Source organism: Aethalodelphis obliquidens, unplaced genomic scaffold, assembly GCF_003676395.1.
Source record: "Aethalodelphis obliquidens isolate GAN/ISIS:26980383/991018 unplaced genomic scaffold, ASM367639v1 scaffold80, whole genome shotgun sequence".
NCBI lineage: Eukaryota > Metazoa > Chordata > Mammalia > Artiodactyla > Delphinidae > Aethalodelphis > Aethalodelphis obliquidens.
In genome coordinates this window covers 1746642-1763480 of record NW_020838024.1, presented here as the reverse complement: position 1 = coordinate 1763480, position 16839 = coordinate 1746642, and the positions used below count along the sequence as shown (strand labels likewise).

At 36.0% G+C, this 16839-nt stretch overlaps 1 protein-coding gene across 10 annotated transcripts in view; it reads right to left on the bottom strand.

Annotated features, from left to right (window-relative positions):
- The window catches only part of CPLANE1 (ciliogenesis and planar polarity effector complex subunit 1), a 128604-nt gene that overhangs the window by 78558 nt on the left and 33207 nt on the right, over nucleotides 1-16839 (bottom strand). For 9 of the 10 annotated variants that reach the window (XM_027092644.1, XM_027092645.1, XM_027092638.1 and 6 more), the window contains 9 exons: nucleotides 15026-15190; nucleotides 12235-12373; nucleotides 10930-11039; nucleotides 10652-10810; nucleotides 10427-10535; nucleotides 8468-8768; nucleotides 6162-7071; nucleotides 1076-1224; nucleotides 299-465 (listed from right to left, as the gene is read on the bottom strand). In XM_027092644.1, coding sequence (XP_026948445.1) covers nucleotides 299-465; nucleotides 1076-1224; nucleotides 6162-7071; nucleotides 8468-8768; nucleotides 10427-10535; nucleotides 10652-10810; nucleotides 10930-11039; nucleotides 12235-12373; nucleotides 15026-15190 — 2209 coding nt within the window. The remainder of the gene's footprint in view (nucleotides 1-298; nucleotides 466-1075; nucleotides 1225-6161; nucleotides 7072-8467; nucleotides 8769-10426; nucleotides 10536-10651; nucleotides 10811-10929; nucleotides 11040-12234; nucleotides 12374-15025; nucleotides 15191-16839) is intronic. The other variant, XM_027092640.1, reaches the window with a different exon arrangement.

The window sequence follows — 16839 nt, the reverse complement described above, 5'->3', positions numbered from 1 at the left end:
TAAAGCTCTGAGAGTTTCTGTTTTAAAGAAGACTGCCAAGGAAAGGTTCATAAAATTGGTTCACAGCAATGAGGAGACCCATAATAATTACACAGCAAGGCAAAAGGCCTCAAAATTGTATATTCAGGTTATAAGTTAATATGCTTAACGTTTCATAAATATTAAATACTCTTTAAATACTTGGCTTTAGGCTATTATAAACATGCTAATTTAGATGTAAGACTAAGTTATCTCAGATAATCATTCACCAATATCAAATTAGTAAGGTCAAACAAAAAGATTAGCTAAATGAACTGACCTTCATAGTCTGATGGGTATATATCCATTTCCTCCTGTGCAAATGTTTCTACTTCTAAAAGATCCTCCTCAATATCTACAAACACTTTTTCAGTATCATCAGTGACAGAAATAATTTCATCATTGGTTCCTTTTATTTCGGGATTTTTTACTTCAGTTGGCATTCTACTGACAAAAATTAAGCAGCTAAAATTATAACTCATTCTTGGGAACAAAGAGCTTGCTTTCAATTGATTCAGTTTATTGAAAAAGAACAAACTAAGCTTTCGTATTTATAAAGTTTGTTTTTTAACCATGTATGGCAAATACCAGAAGCTTAACAAAAGGTTGTTCAATAAGTAATTGAATGTCCCATTTTTATTTACTCAAAGGATTAGAATAATTTCGACTTTTCTAAATTTGCCGTTCTCACAAAGGAATCTTCCTGCTACCAAGGCTTCAGCTTTAGTATTCAAAGTACATTACTTGTAGTATTACTTAATATGGAAAAATGGATGAGATGATTAGTTCAACTTCCTCTGACACAGGAAATCAATGAACATAATAAAGGGATCTCTTGGGATGAATTAGCTCCTCTCTTACAAGATATAAGCTAGCCCAACACGTAAAGAAACAAAATTTGTAATGAATTGTTAAAGTACTTCAGAAAGCACTTGCTTACTCCTTCTCTAGTTCAAAGAAATGCTCATTTCTTTAACCTTCAAGGGTTCAATTCTCCTTTAAGCCCAAACACCATCAAACAAGGTATTTGAAAAGGAAGGTATAATCAGCAACTTACTTCAAGATACTTTGACAAGATTCATTCTGATCATTTCCTTCCTCACTCCCACCTTGAGTGGATACTGCAACAGAACAACCAGCATCTGTTTTATAATCACTCTCTATATTGGGTCCATTCTGAGGCTCAGGGTAATTATTCTCTAGCACCTAAAACAAACCATTTATAGTACTTAATATTCATTACTGAATCCCTTACTTTTCATTATATTTTTAGATTATTAATACTTTCTACAGAACTTCTCCTGATTAAGTCTCTTATTCATTTACCAAGTATTTACTGCATTTCTAATACTCAATATTTGATGCTGAAGCAATGACTGTCTTTATTCCACCTAGAAAAAATAAGCTTGACTACCTAAAGAGTATTCAAAAGAAATCAGCCTTACAAACTTGAAAGGTATATCACCAGTGTTTTCAGGCCACAGAACAATAGCAATAAAAATGTAAAGTTGCTTTCATTTCACTCTCTTTACAGTTATAAAGACATTTAGTAATTATTTCAAAATGACATAGTGGGCAAAAATATATGCAGCTAAAAATACAAGGGATGTACCTCTTTTGTTTTACTTAGAAATTTAGGTATGCATCACCTAGAAACACTTAAAAATTTCCATGACAACAAATATCACAGTATCTTCTAAACTACCTTACAATAACAGAAACTGATCTAAAAAAAAGGAAAAAAAAAACACAAAAAGAAAACATAAAACAACAAAATTTCTTCAACCCAGAATAAACTAGTTTAAAATGAAGGCAATTCAAAATAGAACAAACGAAGAATTAAAAAGTGTGGAGGGGTGTTGACCAAGATGGCAACACAGGAGGCTCCTGAATTCTCCTCCTCTCACAGACACACTGAATGTACAACTACACACAGAAAATTACCACTGAAAGAAATCCAGAAACTCACTGAGTGACTCCTACACATCAGGGGAATAAGAAAACACATGTTGAAACAGGCAGTTAAGGCTGAAACACAATCTGACCCTAAACCCCAACCCTGGAACAGCGCCCTACAAGCAGGAGGGAACTTCTAACTTCCAGCTTCTAAAAAGCAAAGGGTTTCGACCCTACATTTAGTGCCCAGACTTTTAAGACTCCTACTTGAGAATCAGGCCCCCAAAACACCTAGCTCTGAGAGCCAAAGAATCTTGTATCCATGAAACCACAAAACTATAGCAAACAAAGATGCAGTTATTAACAAGTGTGTGAGCACTCCACTGCAGCTATCCCCACAGGGCTTAGCACAGAGGGGCAGGCAAAAACAGCCATCTCCCAGTCTTCCCCTGGAATAAGTCCATCTGCATACTTTGTAAGCTGCTGCCTGGGGATCCCGTGCCTGGCTCCAGCCCTCCCCAGACACCAGGGAAGCCAAAGGACACCTCCTCTATCTTCTCTATCTAGCCTGCTCCAAGTCATCAGTACCTCCCTAGAAGGAGCCTGTACACGCATATGTTGCCCCAGTTTTTGCAGCTGCTGACTGAGGGGGAGGTCCCTGGACCGCCTGCCTCTGATAGCCAGTACGGCTTGTATTCACAAGTCCTACAGGACTGTAGCAAACAAAGAAGCAGTTCTTAATGGGTGCAGGAATACCCACAATGGCTATACACATGGGCCCAGACCACAGGGAGCAGGCAAAAATACCCATCTCCCGCTTACTCCCCAAGAAGGGCTTAACTACATACTTTGCCACATGCTGTCTGAGGGTCTGGCTTCCAATCAGCCTGCATCTGGTGCTAAATGTGATCTACCCCTTTGGGACACTGACAGGTCTTCGCATAACCTCAATTACTAGGAATCACGAAGAACAAAGGAGGATTAGATAATCACAAAGGTTTCAGAGACAACCAAAAGCTCAAGCCAAGCTAACTGATGAGGTTCATCTCCTACATAAGACCACTCTGTTCAGACTGGACAATGTGGCTATTTTACCTAATGCTCAGAAACCAACAAAGAGACTCAAAGAAAATAAAGAAACAGAGGAATATGTTCCAAACAAATGAATAAGATAAATCTCCAGAAACAGATCTTAATGAAAGAGATAAGTGATTTACCTGATAGAGATCTAAAATAACAATCACTGAGATGAGGCCAACAATGCATGAACAAAGTGACACTTTCAAGGAAGAGACAGAAAATACAAAAAAAGTACAAAACGTAAATTAGAACTGAAGAACACAATAGCTGAACTGAAAAAGTCACTGAAGGGATTCAGTAACAGACTAAATCAAGCAGAAAAAAGGACCAGAAAACTCAAAAATAGGGCAGTGGAATCAAAGAAGCAAGAAGGAAGAAGAATAAAAGAGTGCAGATAACTTAAGGGACCAATATATGCATTACAGAGGTTCCAGAAAGAGAGAAAGGGGCAAAAAGCTTATTCAAAGAAATAATGGCTGAAAACTACTGAAACCTGGGTAAGTAAACAGACATCCGATCCAGAAAGCCCAGAAAGTTCAAAATAACATAAATTCAAAGAAACCTACACCAAGAGACAAGAGTTAAAAACAAGGAGAGAATCTTAAAAGCAGCAAAAGAAAAACAATTTGTTACATATAGAGGAACCCCTATAATGTTATCAGTAGATTTTTCAGCAGAAATTCTGTAGTCCAGAAGGGAATGGCATGATATATTAAAAGTGCTGAAAGAAAAAAACTGCCAACCAAGAATACTCTACCCAGCAAAGTTGTCCTTCAGAATTGAAGGAAAGATAGTTTTCCAGACAAGCAAAAGCTGAAGGAGTTCATGACCACTAAACCAGCCTTACAAGAAAAGTTAAAAAGAGTTCTTCAAGGTGAAACAAATAGATGCTAATTAGTAGCAGAAAAACATACGAAAGTATAAAACTCATTGGTAAAGGTAAATATATAGTTAAATTCAGAATATTCTAGTGTTGTAATGGTGGTGGGTTAAACACTCATAACTCTATTATGAAGAATAAATCACAAAAGTATTAAAGATAACTATAACTACAATAATTTATTAATGGATATACAATGTAAAAAGATATAAATTGTTACATCAAAAATATAAAATGCAGGGAGAGGGGTAGTGTAATAAATATGCAGAGCTTTTGTATGCATTCGAAGCTAAGTTATCAGCTTAAAACAGACTATTACGAATATAACTTGTTTCAGTATAAGCCTCATGGTAACCACAAAGCAAAAGCCTATAGTAAACAAGTGAACAAAAAACCCACAAAAGATTTTTTAAAAGGAATCCAAGCATACCTCTACAGAAAATATTCAAATCTCAAAGAATAGAGCAAAAGAGGAAGAGGGAGTTCCCTGGTGGCCTAGTGGTTAGGATTTGCATTGTCACTGCTGTGGCCTGCATTCAATCTTTGGGTGGGAAAGAAACTGAGATACTGTAAGCCATGTGGCATGGCCAAAAACAAACAAAAAAAAAAAACAGCAAGAGAGGTAGAAAAGAACAAAGGAAATACAAAACAACCAGAAAACAATTAACAAAATGGCAGTATTAAGCCCATACATATCCATAGATATCTATAATTGATTTAAAGGTAAATGGACTAAATTCTCCAATCAGAAGACATGGAGTAGTTGAATGGATTAAAAAAAGACCCAACTGTATACTGCCTACAAGAGACTCGCTTCAGCTTTAAAGACACACACATACTGAAAGTGAAGAGATGGAAAAGTATTCCATGCAAGCAGAAACCAAAGGAAAACAGGGGTAGCTATATTTAGACAAAACGAACTTTAAGCCAAAGACTATAACAACAAAGAAGCTCATTATATAATGATAAAGGGGCCAATTCATCAAGAATATATAACATCAATTAATATTTATGCAGCCAACATAGAAGCCAACACAAAAATTAACTCAAAATGGATTAAAGACTTGAAAGTAAGACCTGAAACTATAAAGCTCCTAGAAGAAAAGACAGGCAGTTAAAGCTCCTTGATGATGATTTTTTGGATTTGACACCAAAAGCAAAGGAAACAAAAGCAAATTTGAATTATACCTCAATAAAACTGAAAAAAAAAGAACAAATTTAGGTACTATTGGAATTCTCCAAATATTAAAAAAAAAGTCCATGTCCCAACTACTTTACCATATAGAAATTTGTTTTCCAAGAAATTCACCTCCATCTTTTTCTGGAGTACAACAGCAAGTACTCAATCAAAAGATATTTATGAAAAAAATACTTGCCTTGCAAACAGTTAGGTTAAAAGAGCAGCCTTTTACTTGTCACTGGGTAGAGAAAAGAAAGAATAGCCCAGGCTTCCCTGGTGGCACAGTGGTTGAGAGTCTGCTGATGCAGGGGACACGAGTTTGTGCCCTGGTCCGGGAGGATCCCACATGCCGCGGAGCGGCTGGGCCCGTGAGCCATGGCCGCTGAGCCTGCGCGTCCGGAGCCTGTGCTCCGCAACGGGAGAGGCCACAACAGTGAGAGGCCCGCGTACCGCAAAAAAAAAAAAAGAAAGAATAGCCCATAAGCATTAATTTCTCTACTGATATCCATCTGCCTTTCTAGGTTTGGTCCTCCAACCTCATCTGCCAGATAGTATAAGAAAAGATGATCCCCTAATACATACAATGAGATATCAGTAATAAAAATTGGACAGCTGCCTAGTTCTTCCTCATCTGAACAAAACCCTAAAACTTTAAAAAGAAATAACAGAAATGTAATACCACTTGTAATATCACTTAAAATTATCTCCTTTTTCTTCCTCTTTTTTTTTTTTTTTTTTTTTATTTTGGCCACGCCACGCAGCTTGCAGGATATATCAGTTTCCCAACCAGGGACTGAACCCGGGCCACGGCAGTGAAAGCACCAAATCCTAACCACTAGACCACCAGAGAACTCTCTCTTCTTCCTTTTTTATAAACACATATGAAACCTCAAAACCTCACAGCCTCTCTGAAAGCACTTTAACCCTAATTTATCATTTTTAAGAATTAAAGGAACCACTTTAAAAAATTAGGTGATACAGGTTATAATCAGCATTGTCATTAACTTTGTTACTTAGTGATTCTTTATTATATAAGGAAATATAAATATAGCTTTAATCTAAAATGAGAATTCTCATTTGTATGCAATTAACAATTCAAGTATTTACCTTAATAATGGCATTTTTTGCCTTATATGTAGCAAAATAGGGTTGTTTCAAAAGCCACAATGATGTAAGAATGGCAGCTGTAGAGGTCTTTACACGAATGACGGGACTGTACTCACAGGATGACGCAGTGAAACCAAAATCACAGAGCAGTCTTCTATCAGACCATCTTATCATCCATTCCAACAGCCTTCTTATACTGCCAAATGTGTTATTTAGTGCTAGAGGAAGATCTTCTCGAGGGTTAATATCATTGCGTTGAATTGCTTTGAAAATACATCTTCTAGTTTCAACAGACTTGGGAGTGTAAAAACTATGGTTTGACCATCTCTGTATTAAAGTTTTCTCTGCGTTGTCATCTTGTATTCTGTAAAATGACTTCTGTTTTAAACCAAACAACCCACTCTTCCCTTCATTTTTACTGACTTCATTCAAAGGGTTCTCTAAAAAAGGCCTGACCCCTTGATTAACCAGTACAGGAGCTGAAAGTGTCTGGTTTTCTGATTTTTCATACTCATACGACTCAGGAGCAACAACAAAGCAAGAGCCAGCTCTAAATACATTCTGGCTTTTGGTTTTGCCCTGACGTCGTTTTAATGTTGTATGTACATCAAAAAGTAAAGAATTAAGTTCATGTTCTCTAAGATGTCCAGAAAAGCTAGTTAGAAATGGAATGCCAGCATCCTTGGAACCAAGTAGGTCTCTTTCAAGAACATAACTCAAGAAGAGTTCAAGGAATTTAATATATTCATCATCGTCACGTTCAAATTCCCAAACACCTATTACAGGAAGTGCATTTTGTAACAACTTTTCATGATCTTCTTTTCTTTTAGGGTTTTCCTTCTGATTACACATTTTCTTTTTTCCATTGGGCTCACCACTCAATGTTAATTCCATGTGATTTGGGGCATTTCTATAGCAAAATAAAATTTAAAAAGATCATTTAATCACTAAAAATGATCTTTTAATCATTTAATCACTAAAAATGATCTTAGCATTTAATCACTAAAAATGATCTTAGCATTGACAATAAAAATTCTCTCTGCTGGTTAAGTCATATCTCTTGTTTTTTGATGCCTTGATAACCTATCTTTCAATTAAGGGGCAAAGATCTCTAAGTATTCACTCGAGCTGAACATTCTGAGTCCAAAAAATATAACAGATTAATATCAAAAGGGAAATTTTATGTTAAAAAAGATTAAAATGTGTTCACAGAAATTTCACTATTAAAAAAAAACATGACTTTTTCTGGGGAAAAAAAAAAGGTCCTCTAACAGGTCAGAATTTAGAAATATTATGCAAAGTCAATAAAAAATCACAAGCCACCAATACACATCACAGTTTACAGTTTTCTGTTTCTCTCTTGCATCTACCCCTTTCAGCTTCCCTGTATGACATGCAAGAAGCAGGACTGCCCTCAGGATTCTTTACCACACAAAAGTTGGGTATTTTTCTACACTTTCTGCTGCTATTAACCTGTTGGGCAGGCACCTAACTACCAGCCATAATTACTTTTAAATCTGTTTCCTTTCAACATGGTTCTTAGGGCAGAACACAGATCCTTAGTTCCCTCAATAAAAGAAAGCTTCCAGTTAGGCACCTGGGCTGAAGCCGCCATGTCTCTTCCTATTAAGAATACAAAACAAGCAGTCTCCAAGGTATTCCTGTGCTAACACTGAATTTGTTTGGTGAAACAAGCACATCATTTATGATACTACCAGATACAGTTTAAGCAGATGTTTGAAGTAGATGATATTATTTCACTTAAGCAAGATTATGGTTGATTATATAGTCTTTCAGTCATGAGAAGGATAAACTGCATTGTAGATACTGAATTATAAAGAAAAAAATCTGCTTAAATCAAAGTAACAGAGGTTTAACTGATAAGCAAGAATTTCTCAACAATTTACAGACAAGCTTTAAAGATGAATGTGCAAAAAGAAAAAAAAAGATGAATTTGCAAATTCCTTCCCTGGAAACTCCAAAAATAATATAGCTAACCAAATAATCCTGAACTATTTAAGTCTAAGATAGCTGAAAGAACTAAAAGTCCTCCAGTGAACTCTAGAATTTCATCTACTCATTTTATTTTATACCTTCAGGTGGCAAAATTATTTTGTATCTCAGTAATATTTTAAATGGATTTTCAACAGTCTCATCTTACACTCCTAACATTCTTGTGGGTATGGAGGGTGGTAATAATACAATCAGTGAGGTTACTGGAAATAAAAATCAGTTGCATGAAAATACTGAAAGTACTTTGTTCCCAAAGGAAGTGAATGCTTTCTATTACAAGATCTCAATTGTACCTTTGAGAGAAATGTATCCTACTTTTTTCTCCAGCCAACAAAGCTTCTGAGAAAGTATCAGCTGTATCTGCATCACTGTGGACCACAGAATTCCCTGGTTCTGTGAGTGTGCTCCTGCTCAAACTAGTTCCCAAGGAAAACTTGTCAAAACCTAGAACCTCAGCCGGTTTTTCTTCTTCAGTTGGTTCCCATATATTCATCTCAAAAGAACCTATATTTCTCTGCACACGTTTCAGAGCTTTCACCCTCACTTTATGGATAGAATGCATGATAACAGACATCATTTCTTGAGTTTGGGGACCTAGAAAGAAAAGAACAAAAGGCCTTAAAGTTCATTAAAATGTTTCAACTCAAGACATAAGGGGACGCAATTCTGGTCCCCCCTGGGAACATGAAATCTAACTGATGGCTAAGGCTTAGTTCTACAATCTTACAGATCATGCTTTTTTTCAATATCTGTTAGAAAGGTATGGTCCATATTTTTAAGGTAGAACAGGAGAAGCTAGAAAAGGTCCATTAAAGAACAATAAAAGTGACTCCATAAAAAAGTATGCCCTGGAAAACAAAAAATTTAGAAGCAATTTAACTGGTTCAAAAATCTGATAATTAGAGAAAGAATCACTAACATTCTTCTCACTCCCATAGAGTGGCACACAAGAGAAAATAAGTATAATTTTAGCCAAAGAAACAAAAACACCTTTCTGACTTCAAGTAACAGAAAACAGTAGAAAGGGAGGTTTTTCAAGACTGCCTGCATAAAAATTTTTAAGTATCATTAATACATAAACATGACATTTTAGAGATTTCAAAAAAGTCTGAAAAAATATAAATACAATGTAAGTACATTAATGCAATAATGTACATCATAGAATATTACTAGACTTAAATAACTATAGTTCTAAAACAGAGAGTAATCTGAATTCTTTAAAAATTTCTACAACATTATGAATAACTCATTTCATTGTACTTCACAGATATTGCATTTTTTACAAATTGCAATATCTGTGAAGGTTTGGGGCAACCTTCAAGCAAGTCTACTGGTGCCATTTTTCCAGCAGCATTTGCTCACTTCATGTCTCTGTGTCACATATTGCTAATTCTCACAGCATTTCAACTTTTTCATTATTATGAGATTTGTTTTGTTGACCTGTGATCAGTGATCTTTAATGCTACTACTGCAAAAAGATTATGACTTGCTTATGATTATGACTCAGATAATGGTTAGCATTTTTTAGCAATAAAGTACTTTTTAAATTAAGGTATATACATTGCCTTTTTTTAGAGCACACTTAATAGACTATAGTATACTGCAAACATAACTTTTATATGCACTAGGAAACCAAAAAATTCATATGACTTGCATTACTGCATTATTCACTTTATTATGGTGGTCTGGAACCAAACCTGAAATATCTCCAAGGTATGCCTGTGCTTAATGCCATTGAACTGTACACTTAAAAATGGTAAATTTTGTATTATATTTTACCACAATAAAAAAAAATTTTCACAAGGTCATCTTGAATGCATAGTATAAAATAAGGAGCATAAATAACCATAAAAGGAGAATACTAGTTTTCAATAAAATATCTGATTATACAAAGCACTATATATTCATTTTATATATTTTATCTTTTTTAATCCTCTTTCAATACATATTCATAAAGAAGTATTAATATACTCATTTTACAAATAAGGAAAAGAGGCTCAGAGATACGGAGCAACTTGCCTATGGTCACACAGTTACTAACTGACAGAGCCATGACATGAAGTCAGCTTTGTCTGGTTCCAAAGCAACAGAATTGGTGCTTCCGTAAGGGGGAAGTGCTTCTGACTTCTCATACTCCTATCTCCAAAGAGAAATGCATAAAAACATAAGCACTAGAAAATAAATGCTTTCAAAACAAAATGAGAATCTTCAGCAATTTATCTATCAGATATCTAAGAAATGACAAATAATACCTTTCACAACATAGTGTCTGAGTCTCTGTTGAAGAGAGTGATATTTTTCTCTTACAGGAACCCTTATGTCCTCAGGATTGGGAAACGCTTTCACAAAAATTTCTGCTACCTTCAGAAAAATTTAAAAATGAGTTTTATGAGCATCATTCTTAATTATAAATAAAATTAAAATTCTTTAAAGTCTCTGATTCTGATTTAGTTTATTTTCACCTACATTTACATTACCTCTCTGATTGGTGGCAGTTCTCCAATGAGGCTCAAAATTAGATCCTGAATAAGTTCTTCAATATTGGAAAACCGAGAGAACGGTAGCATTCTACAAGCCCATTCCACTGCACTGAGACAGTGCTCAACCATACAAGAATCAAACTTCACTTCGAGGTCCTAAATGGATATTGAAAAATATCATTTCCTTTTCACTTTAGACAGATAGACTAGATTCTTCGATCAAGCAATTATTTCCCAAGTAATATTTATTTTTCTTATTCTTGTGTAATTGATACCTTTTTTCCCTCCACATTTTCCCTTGCCTTCTGATATTGCCTGCAACTATAGGATAACTTATCACGGACATGCAGCATCCAACACAAAGCACAAAGTTCTCTGAAGCAACCTAAATCAGGAATGGAAATATGAAAGAAGACTGTATGAGTACATACATTAATATTATAACAACTGTTGGTTATTTTTTTTCCAAAATAAATGTCTTTATACTGTTGATTACAAAAGAAACATGCTCATACTCAATACTTTATATAAAAGTTGTGGAGATCCTTACAGAATTTTTACACATATTATTCCAGAATATTTCATACATGTCATACTCGCATGAAAATATTAAAAACACTTTATAGAGTAAATAAGCTACTCTATTTATTGGTAGTTTACTTGTTTTAAACTTAGAGTATATTGTAAATATTTTTCAAAGCCAATACACATAGCTCTACTTAATACCATATTGTTAATTTATTTGGAAAATCACTTATTAATAGGCATTTAAAGGACTTCCTGGTGGCACAGTGGTTAAGAATCCGCCTGCCAATGCAGGGGACACAGGTTTGAGCTCTGATCCGGGAAGATTCCACATGCTGCGGAGCAACTAAGCCCATGTGCCACAACTACTGAGCCTGCACTCTAGAGTCCACGAGCCACAACTGCTGAGCCCATGTGCCACAACTGCTGAAGCTCGCGTGCCTAAAGCCTGTGCTCCACAACAAGAGAAGCCACCGCAATGAGAAGCCCGTGCACTGCAATGAAGGGTAGCCCCCGTTCACCACAGCTAGAGAGGGCCCGAGCACAGCAACAAAGACCCAACACAGCCAAAAATAAATAAATAAATAAATTTATAAAAAAAAAAATAGGCATTTAAGTTAAAAAATTTTCAATATTAGAAATATAATTTCCAATATAAAACAATTTTTTTATTAAAAGTAATACAGGTACACAAAGATATATAAAATCATACTATGTATATACAGTTTTGCAACTATCTCTTTTTTTTCACCTAATGTATCTTAGATATATTTCCTTTTTTTTTCTTTTTCCCTGGCCGCACCACGAGGCACGCAGGATCTTAGTTCCCCAACTAGGGATCAAACCTGTGCCCCCTGCAGTGGAAGCGCAGATTCTTGACCACTGGACCACCAGGTAATTCCCTCAGATATATTTCCATGGTGGCAACATACACATACGGTCTTTTCATTATCAGCACAGTATTGTTACATGAAACTTCCCCGAATCAAATGTAAAATATATCATTACTAATATTTAGGCCTAATTTATAAGCAAACAGCTCATTTTGGACAAACCTATTGCTTTAATGGACACTTCATCAAGCTTGTGGTCTCCAGTTGTCCCGGGTCGAAAGAATGCTACACCTCCTTTACAGAAATTAAGTAACGACTGAGGGAAAGGACTCAATGAAGGAAGGGATCCTTTCATTCGAATCTGAAAGTAAAGAAAGAATATGTTAATTACCAGTCATATAAGTCAATTTTTTTTTTTTATAAGTCAATTTTTAAGGAAACTATAAAGCAACAAACAAGGCAGGTAAGATAAACCATAAAGAGTGGAAAACACAGTATGGTTCCCATACAATGTAAGAAAATATCCCTGAAATCACTTGTACTTTCAGAAACGTAGCTCACAAATTTAACTCAACAAATTCACTAGGCTAAATCTCAAAGGAAAAAAAAAAAGTTCTAGCCAAATTAACCTCTCTTGTCACTCAGTTTTGCCTAAAAAGTTCTGTATAAAAAGAATTTAATGCTATTTCCCCTGACTTTCCCCAAAGGAATAGTAAAGAAAATAAACTTAAGTATCTAACTCTACTTACGTGCATTACCTAAAAACTAATACAGAAAAAGGTATATCTACATACAAAACTTTAAAAAACTAATCTATAAGTGACAGAATTATAAAGTCATCATTTGGCAACTCCTAATAAAAAAATGACTCTAGCGAGGATCATCAATAAATGCTAAATTAGGTAAAAAATTGATGGGTTGATGGAGAACATGATAGTGGGTGGAACATGACCCAAATTCACTGATCCATCTCATACCATGAAAAGTGAAAGAAAAAGACGTATGTGCAACATGATATGCTGCAGAGGGGAAGTATACAATACCACTTATGAAGGATTCAATTCTAAGAAAATGTTAACCTGAATTTAATCAAATCTGTCTACTTTCATGAGGATAGATTAATTACCAGCTTATAGAAAATAAAAAGAAAGAGGAACAACTTAAATGACACTAAATGAAAAAATGACAGACAAATCCAAAATATAGTTCAGGACCAACTACCTAATCTCTCTAACAAATCAAGAATAGAAAATAAAGGAAACTACTGTGTGTTAAAAGGAAACTGTGATAGAATAAAAGAAAAGCGGGACTTCCCTGGTGGCACAGTGGTTAAGAATCTGCCTGACAATGCAGTGAACACGAGTTCAAGCCCTGGTCCGGGAAGATCCCACATGCTGTTGAGCAACTAAGCCTGTGAGCCACAACTACTGAGCCCGTGTGCCACAACTACTAAAGTCCACACACCAGGAGCCCGTGCTCCACAACAAGAGAAGCCAACGCAATGAGAAGCAAGTGCACTGCAAAGAAGAGTAGCCCCCGCTCACCGCAACTAGAGAAAGCCCACACGCAGCAACAAAGACCAAACGCAGCCAAAAATAAATAAATAAAAATAAACTTATTTAAAAAAAGAATAAAAGAAAAGGGATCTAAGAGACATAAACCTGGGAAGAAAAGGATTAGCAGTAGGCTTGTAATCTATTTTCTCCCTCTACTATTCACTTCCAGAAAGACATGATCTAGTCAAATCCCCTTGTAAGCATGCTAAGGACAGACTTCTTGCCAAACAAATTAATGGTATTTACCAGATGTACAGAGTCAGTCTAGGCTGGTTATTAGAAACAAATCTAGAATGTATGGATTTATGGAGTATGACCCCTGGAAAATGTTACCCAAGCTATATAATTAGAGAGATATAAAAAGGAGATGTTAAATAACTGAAATAGTTCCCTTTTGTGTCATGACATTAAAAAAAAACCAGGACACATTCTTCTACAGTGAGAAAAGACTTGGAGCAGTGTATGCAATTCCAGAGTTCACTACATATCATCTGTATCTTTTGGCTACCTATATCCTTGCAATTATTGGTGCAGTTTGACCCATGGATGAAAAACATGTGTCTACACAAAAACTTATACATACGGGCTTCCCTGGTGGCACAGCGGTTAAGAATCTGCCTGCCAATGCAGGGGACACGGGTTCAATCCCTGGTCCGGGAAGATCCCACATGCTGAAGAGCAACTAAGCCCATGCGCCACAACTACTGAGCCTGCGCTCTAGAGCCCATGAGCCACAACTACTGAAGCTCGCGTGCCTAGAGCCTGTGCTCCACAACAAGAGAAGCCACTGCAATGAGAAGCCCGCGTCTGAGGCCATGCCTCAAAACTTCCTTTATAAATGTCCAGGAGTATTCTACTTTGAGAAGCAGGTTTCGTACTATAAATAAGCCTGAAATTTATGGATTTATAGGGCAGGACTCCTTGGGAAAATATCACAGTTATAAATATTAATAAATATTAGTATATTTAAATTGTTTACCATACTGTTACCGAGTCTAAGCTCATACTGCTTGCTGCACTACAGGCCAATAATCGAGAACTGAGTTCTTGGGGCAAGGAATAACGACTTTATTCGGAAAGCCAGCAAACAGAGAAGATGGTGGGCTCATGCCACAAAGAACCATCTTGCCTGAGTTAGAATTCAGGCTCCTTTTATACTAAAAGGGGAGGGAGTAAAGTCAAACACTTCCTGGTTCCCATCAGCCTCTGGAGGGCATGTGTTAATTTCTTCCTCCCTGCAGTCATTCACAGGTGGGCCTGGTCAGGACGTTTCCTGTTAGCTAAAAAGAGGTATTTTAGCTTAATGCTCATTACCAGGGAAGCAGGGTTCCCAAAGATGGGCCATTATGTATAATTCAAGGTTAGAAGCAATAAACCTTTAGTGATTAACTTGCAATAGAATACAAAAGGTTCTTCCCTATTTCAATAGCACATAAGTGACTAGGACATTTCCATACCTTCTGCATGACTTTTCTTGCCCATCTCAACTGCAAGATGTACCACTGTGCTACAGGAAAAGAACACCGAGCTGCCCGGAAAAGCAAGAGAACACGTTGAAGGATTCCAGACACCTTTTGGCGATTATCTTTTTCAGCTTTTAGAAGAAGATCATCACCATCTTCCTAAAAAGAAACAATAACAACAATTTTAGTAGCTAGTAAAACAGAAACTTAAAATGTTAAAGTGAAAATAAAGATAGTGCTTCTCAAAGTAGAATACTCCTGGACATTTATAAAAGAAGTTTTGAGACATGGCCTCAGAGATTAACTATTGCTATTTCTAGTGTCAAGGAAACACTTCTCTCACCTCAAACAATGTAAAGGGGTGAGTCGACCCTAATCCCAAGTCTTTGGCTACAACAGTTGAAGCCATCACCCCGGACTCCATGAGTGGAATGTTACAGAGAAAGCTCCTTTCAAAAAGAATGACTTTTCCCTTCCTCTTCCTGGAAAAATCCCATTATATTTCAATGTCACCTCCTCTGTGAAGCCCTCCCATTCTGTGCTACTATGAGTCTTTGCTCAGACTTCCATTATAGCTTTCACTAATCTATTCTTGCTGATTTATGTATCTGTTTCCCACACTATTGAGAACTACCCAGGAGCAAAGGCCTTGTCATATAGTGCATAGAGTAAACTCCAATATGTGGTAGGATCCAACAAATGTTTCTTGAATAAACACAATTCAAGTCAGTAGCTACAGATTAATTTCCCAGAGAATGAGATAATGTGAATACTGTAAACATTTGCTTCCCCAACCTTCTCCTACCATTGTCACTTCTTAAGAGTATTCAGTTTTTATTTGGGTATCTGCCCCTCTCCTACATAGCCAAATGATTCAAGGAGAGCTGATCCCATATCCCTAGCTGCCAAGGAAGGCCCTAGTCAATTGCCAAGCAGTACTTTGTATTAGCCCTAGTCAAGGTGTTTGATTCGAGGACAGGGAAGTGACCTCAGTCGGTCTTACAAGAGTAACTCTCAGTACTCTTGCTTGGAATGCTGGGAAAGAAATACTTTTTTACTACTTTTCTTTCTCCCATTCCCACTCCCTTTGGACATGGACAAGGTATCCTTAGAAGCTACTGGCAGCCATTCTGCTCCCACAAAGGGAGCCAGCCTTAAACTGAAGCTGACACCTTAGAAAACAAACTAAAAGAAAGAGCCCAAGTCTTTGGTAACATAACTGGACTTCTCAATTATGCCAGCCAATATTTACCAAGTTTTCTGTTACTTACAACCCAAAGGGTTCTAACTGATACAGAGGGACATTTAAGAGAAATCCTACCATTGGAGATTATTTTACTAAAAAATAATAAAATGAAGTACTACTAAGGATAGGTACCAAACTAATATCAGCACAGCATATCTAAAAATATCTTAAATGCTATTTCTAATTCCTAAACCAACATACTGAAGACTCAGATATGAGAGGAAAGAGAAATTACTGAGAAATACCATGGACTACTTATTCTTTCCATTTGTAATATATTACACCTGAAATATCAACAAATGAAATATTTTAATCTACTGAAACGTAACTTGAAATATAACAATGAGAATACAGCAAATAAGTCTAAAAAAAGAAAAAGAAAAAAAGTTGCTAATTCTGAAAAAGTAGTAAAGAAACAATACCAGAATCAATTTAAACAGCTAATTGAATATTAAAACAATTTAAATGTAAATAATTTACATTAACACTTTAAATCCTAAAACCAGCTATGTTATGATTTTCAATAAGAGCAGAGGAAAAGTTCCTGAGAGGAATACAGTAT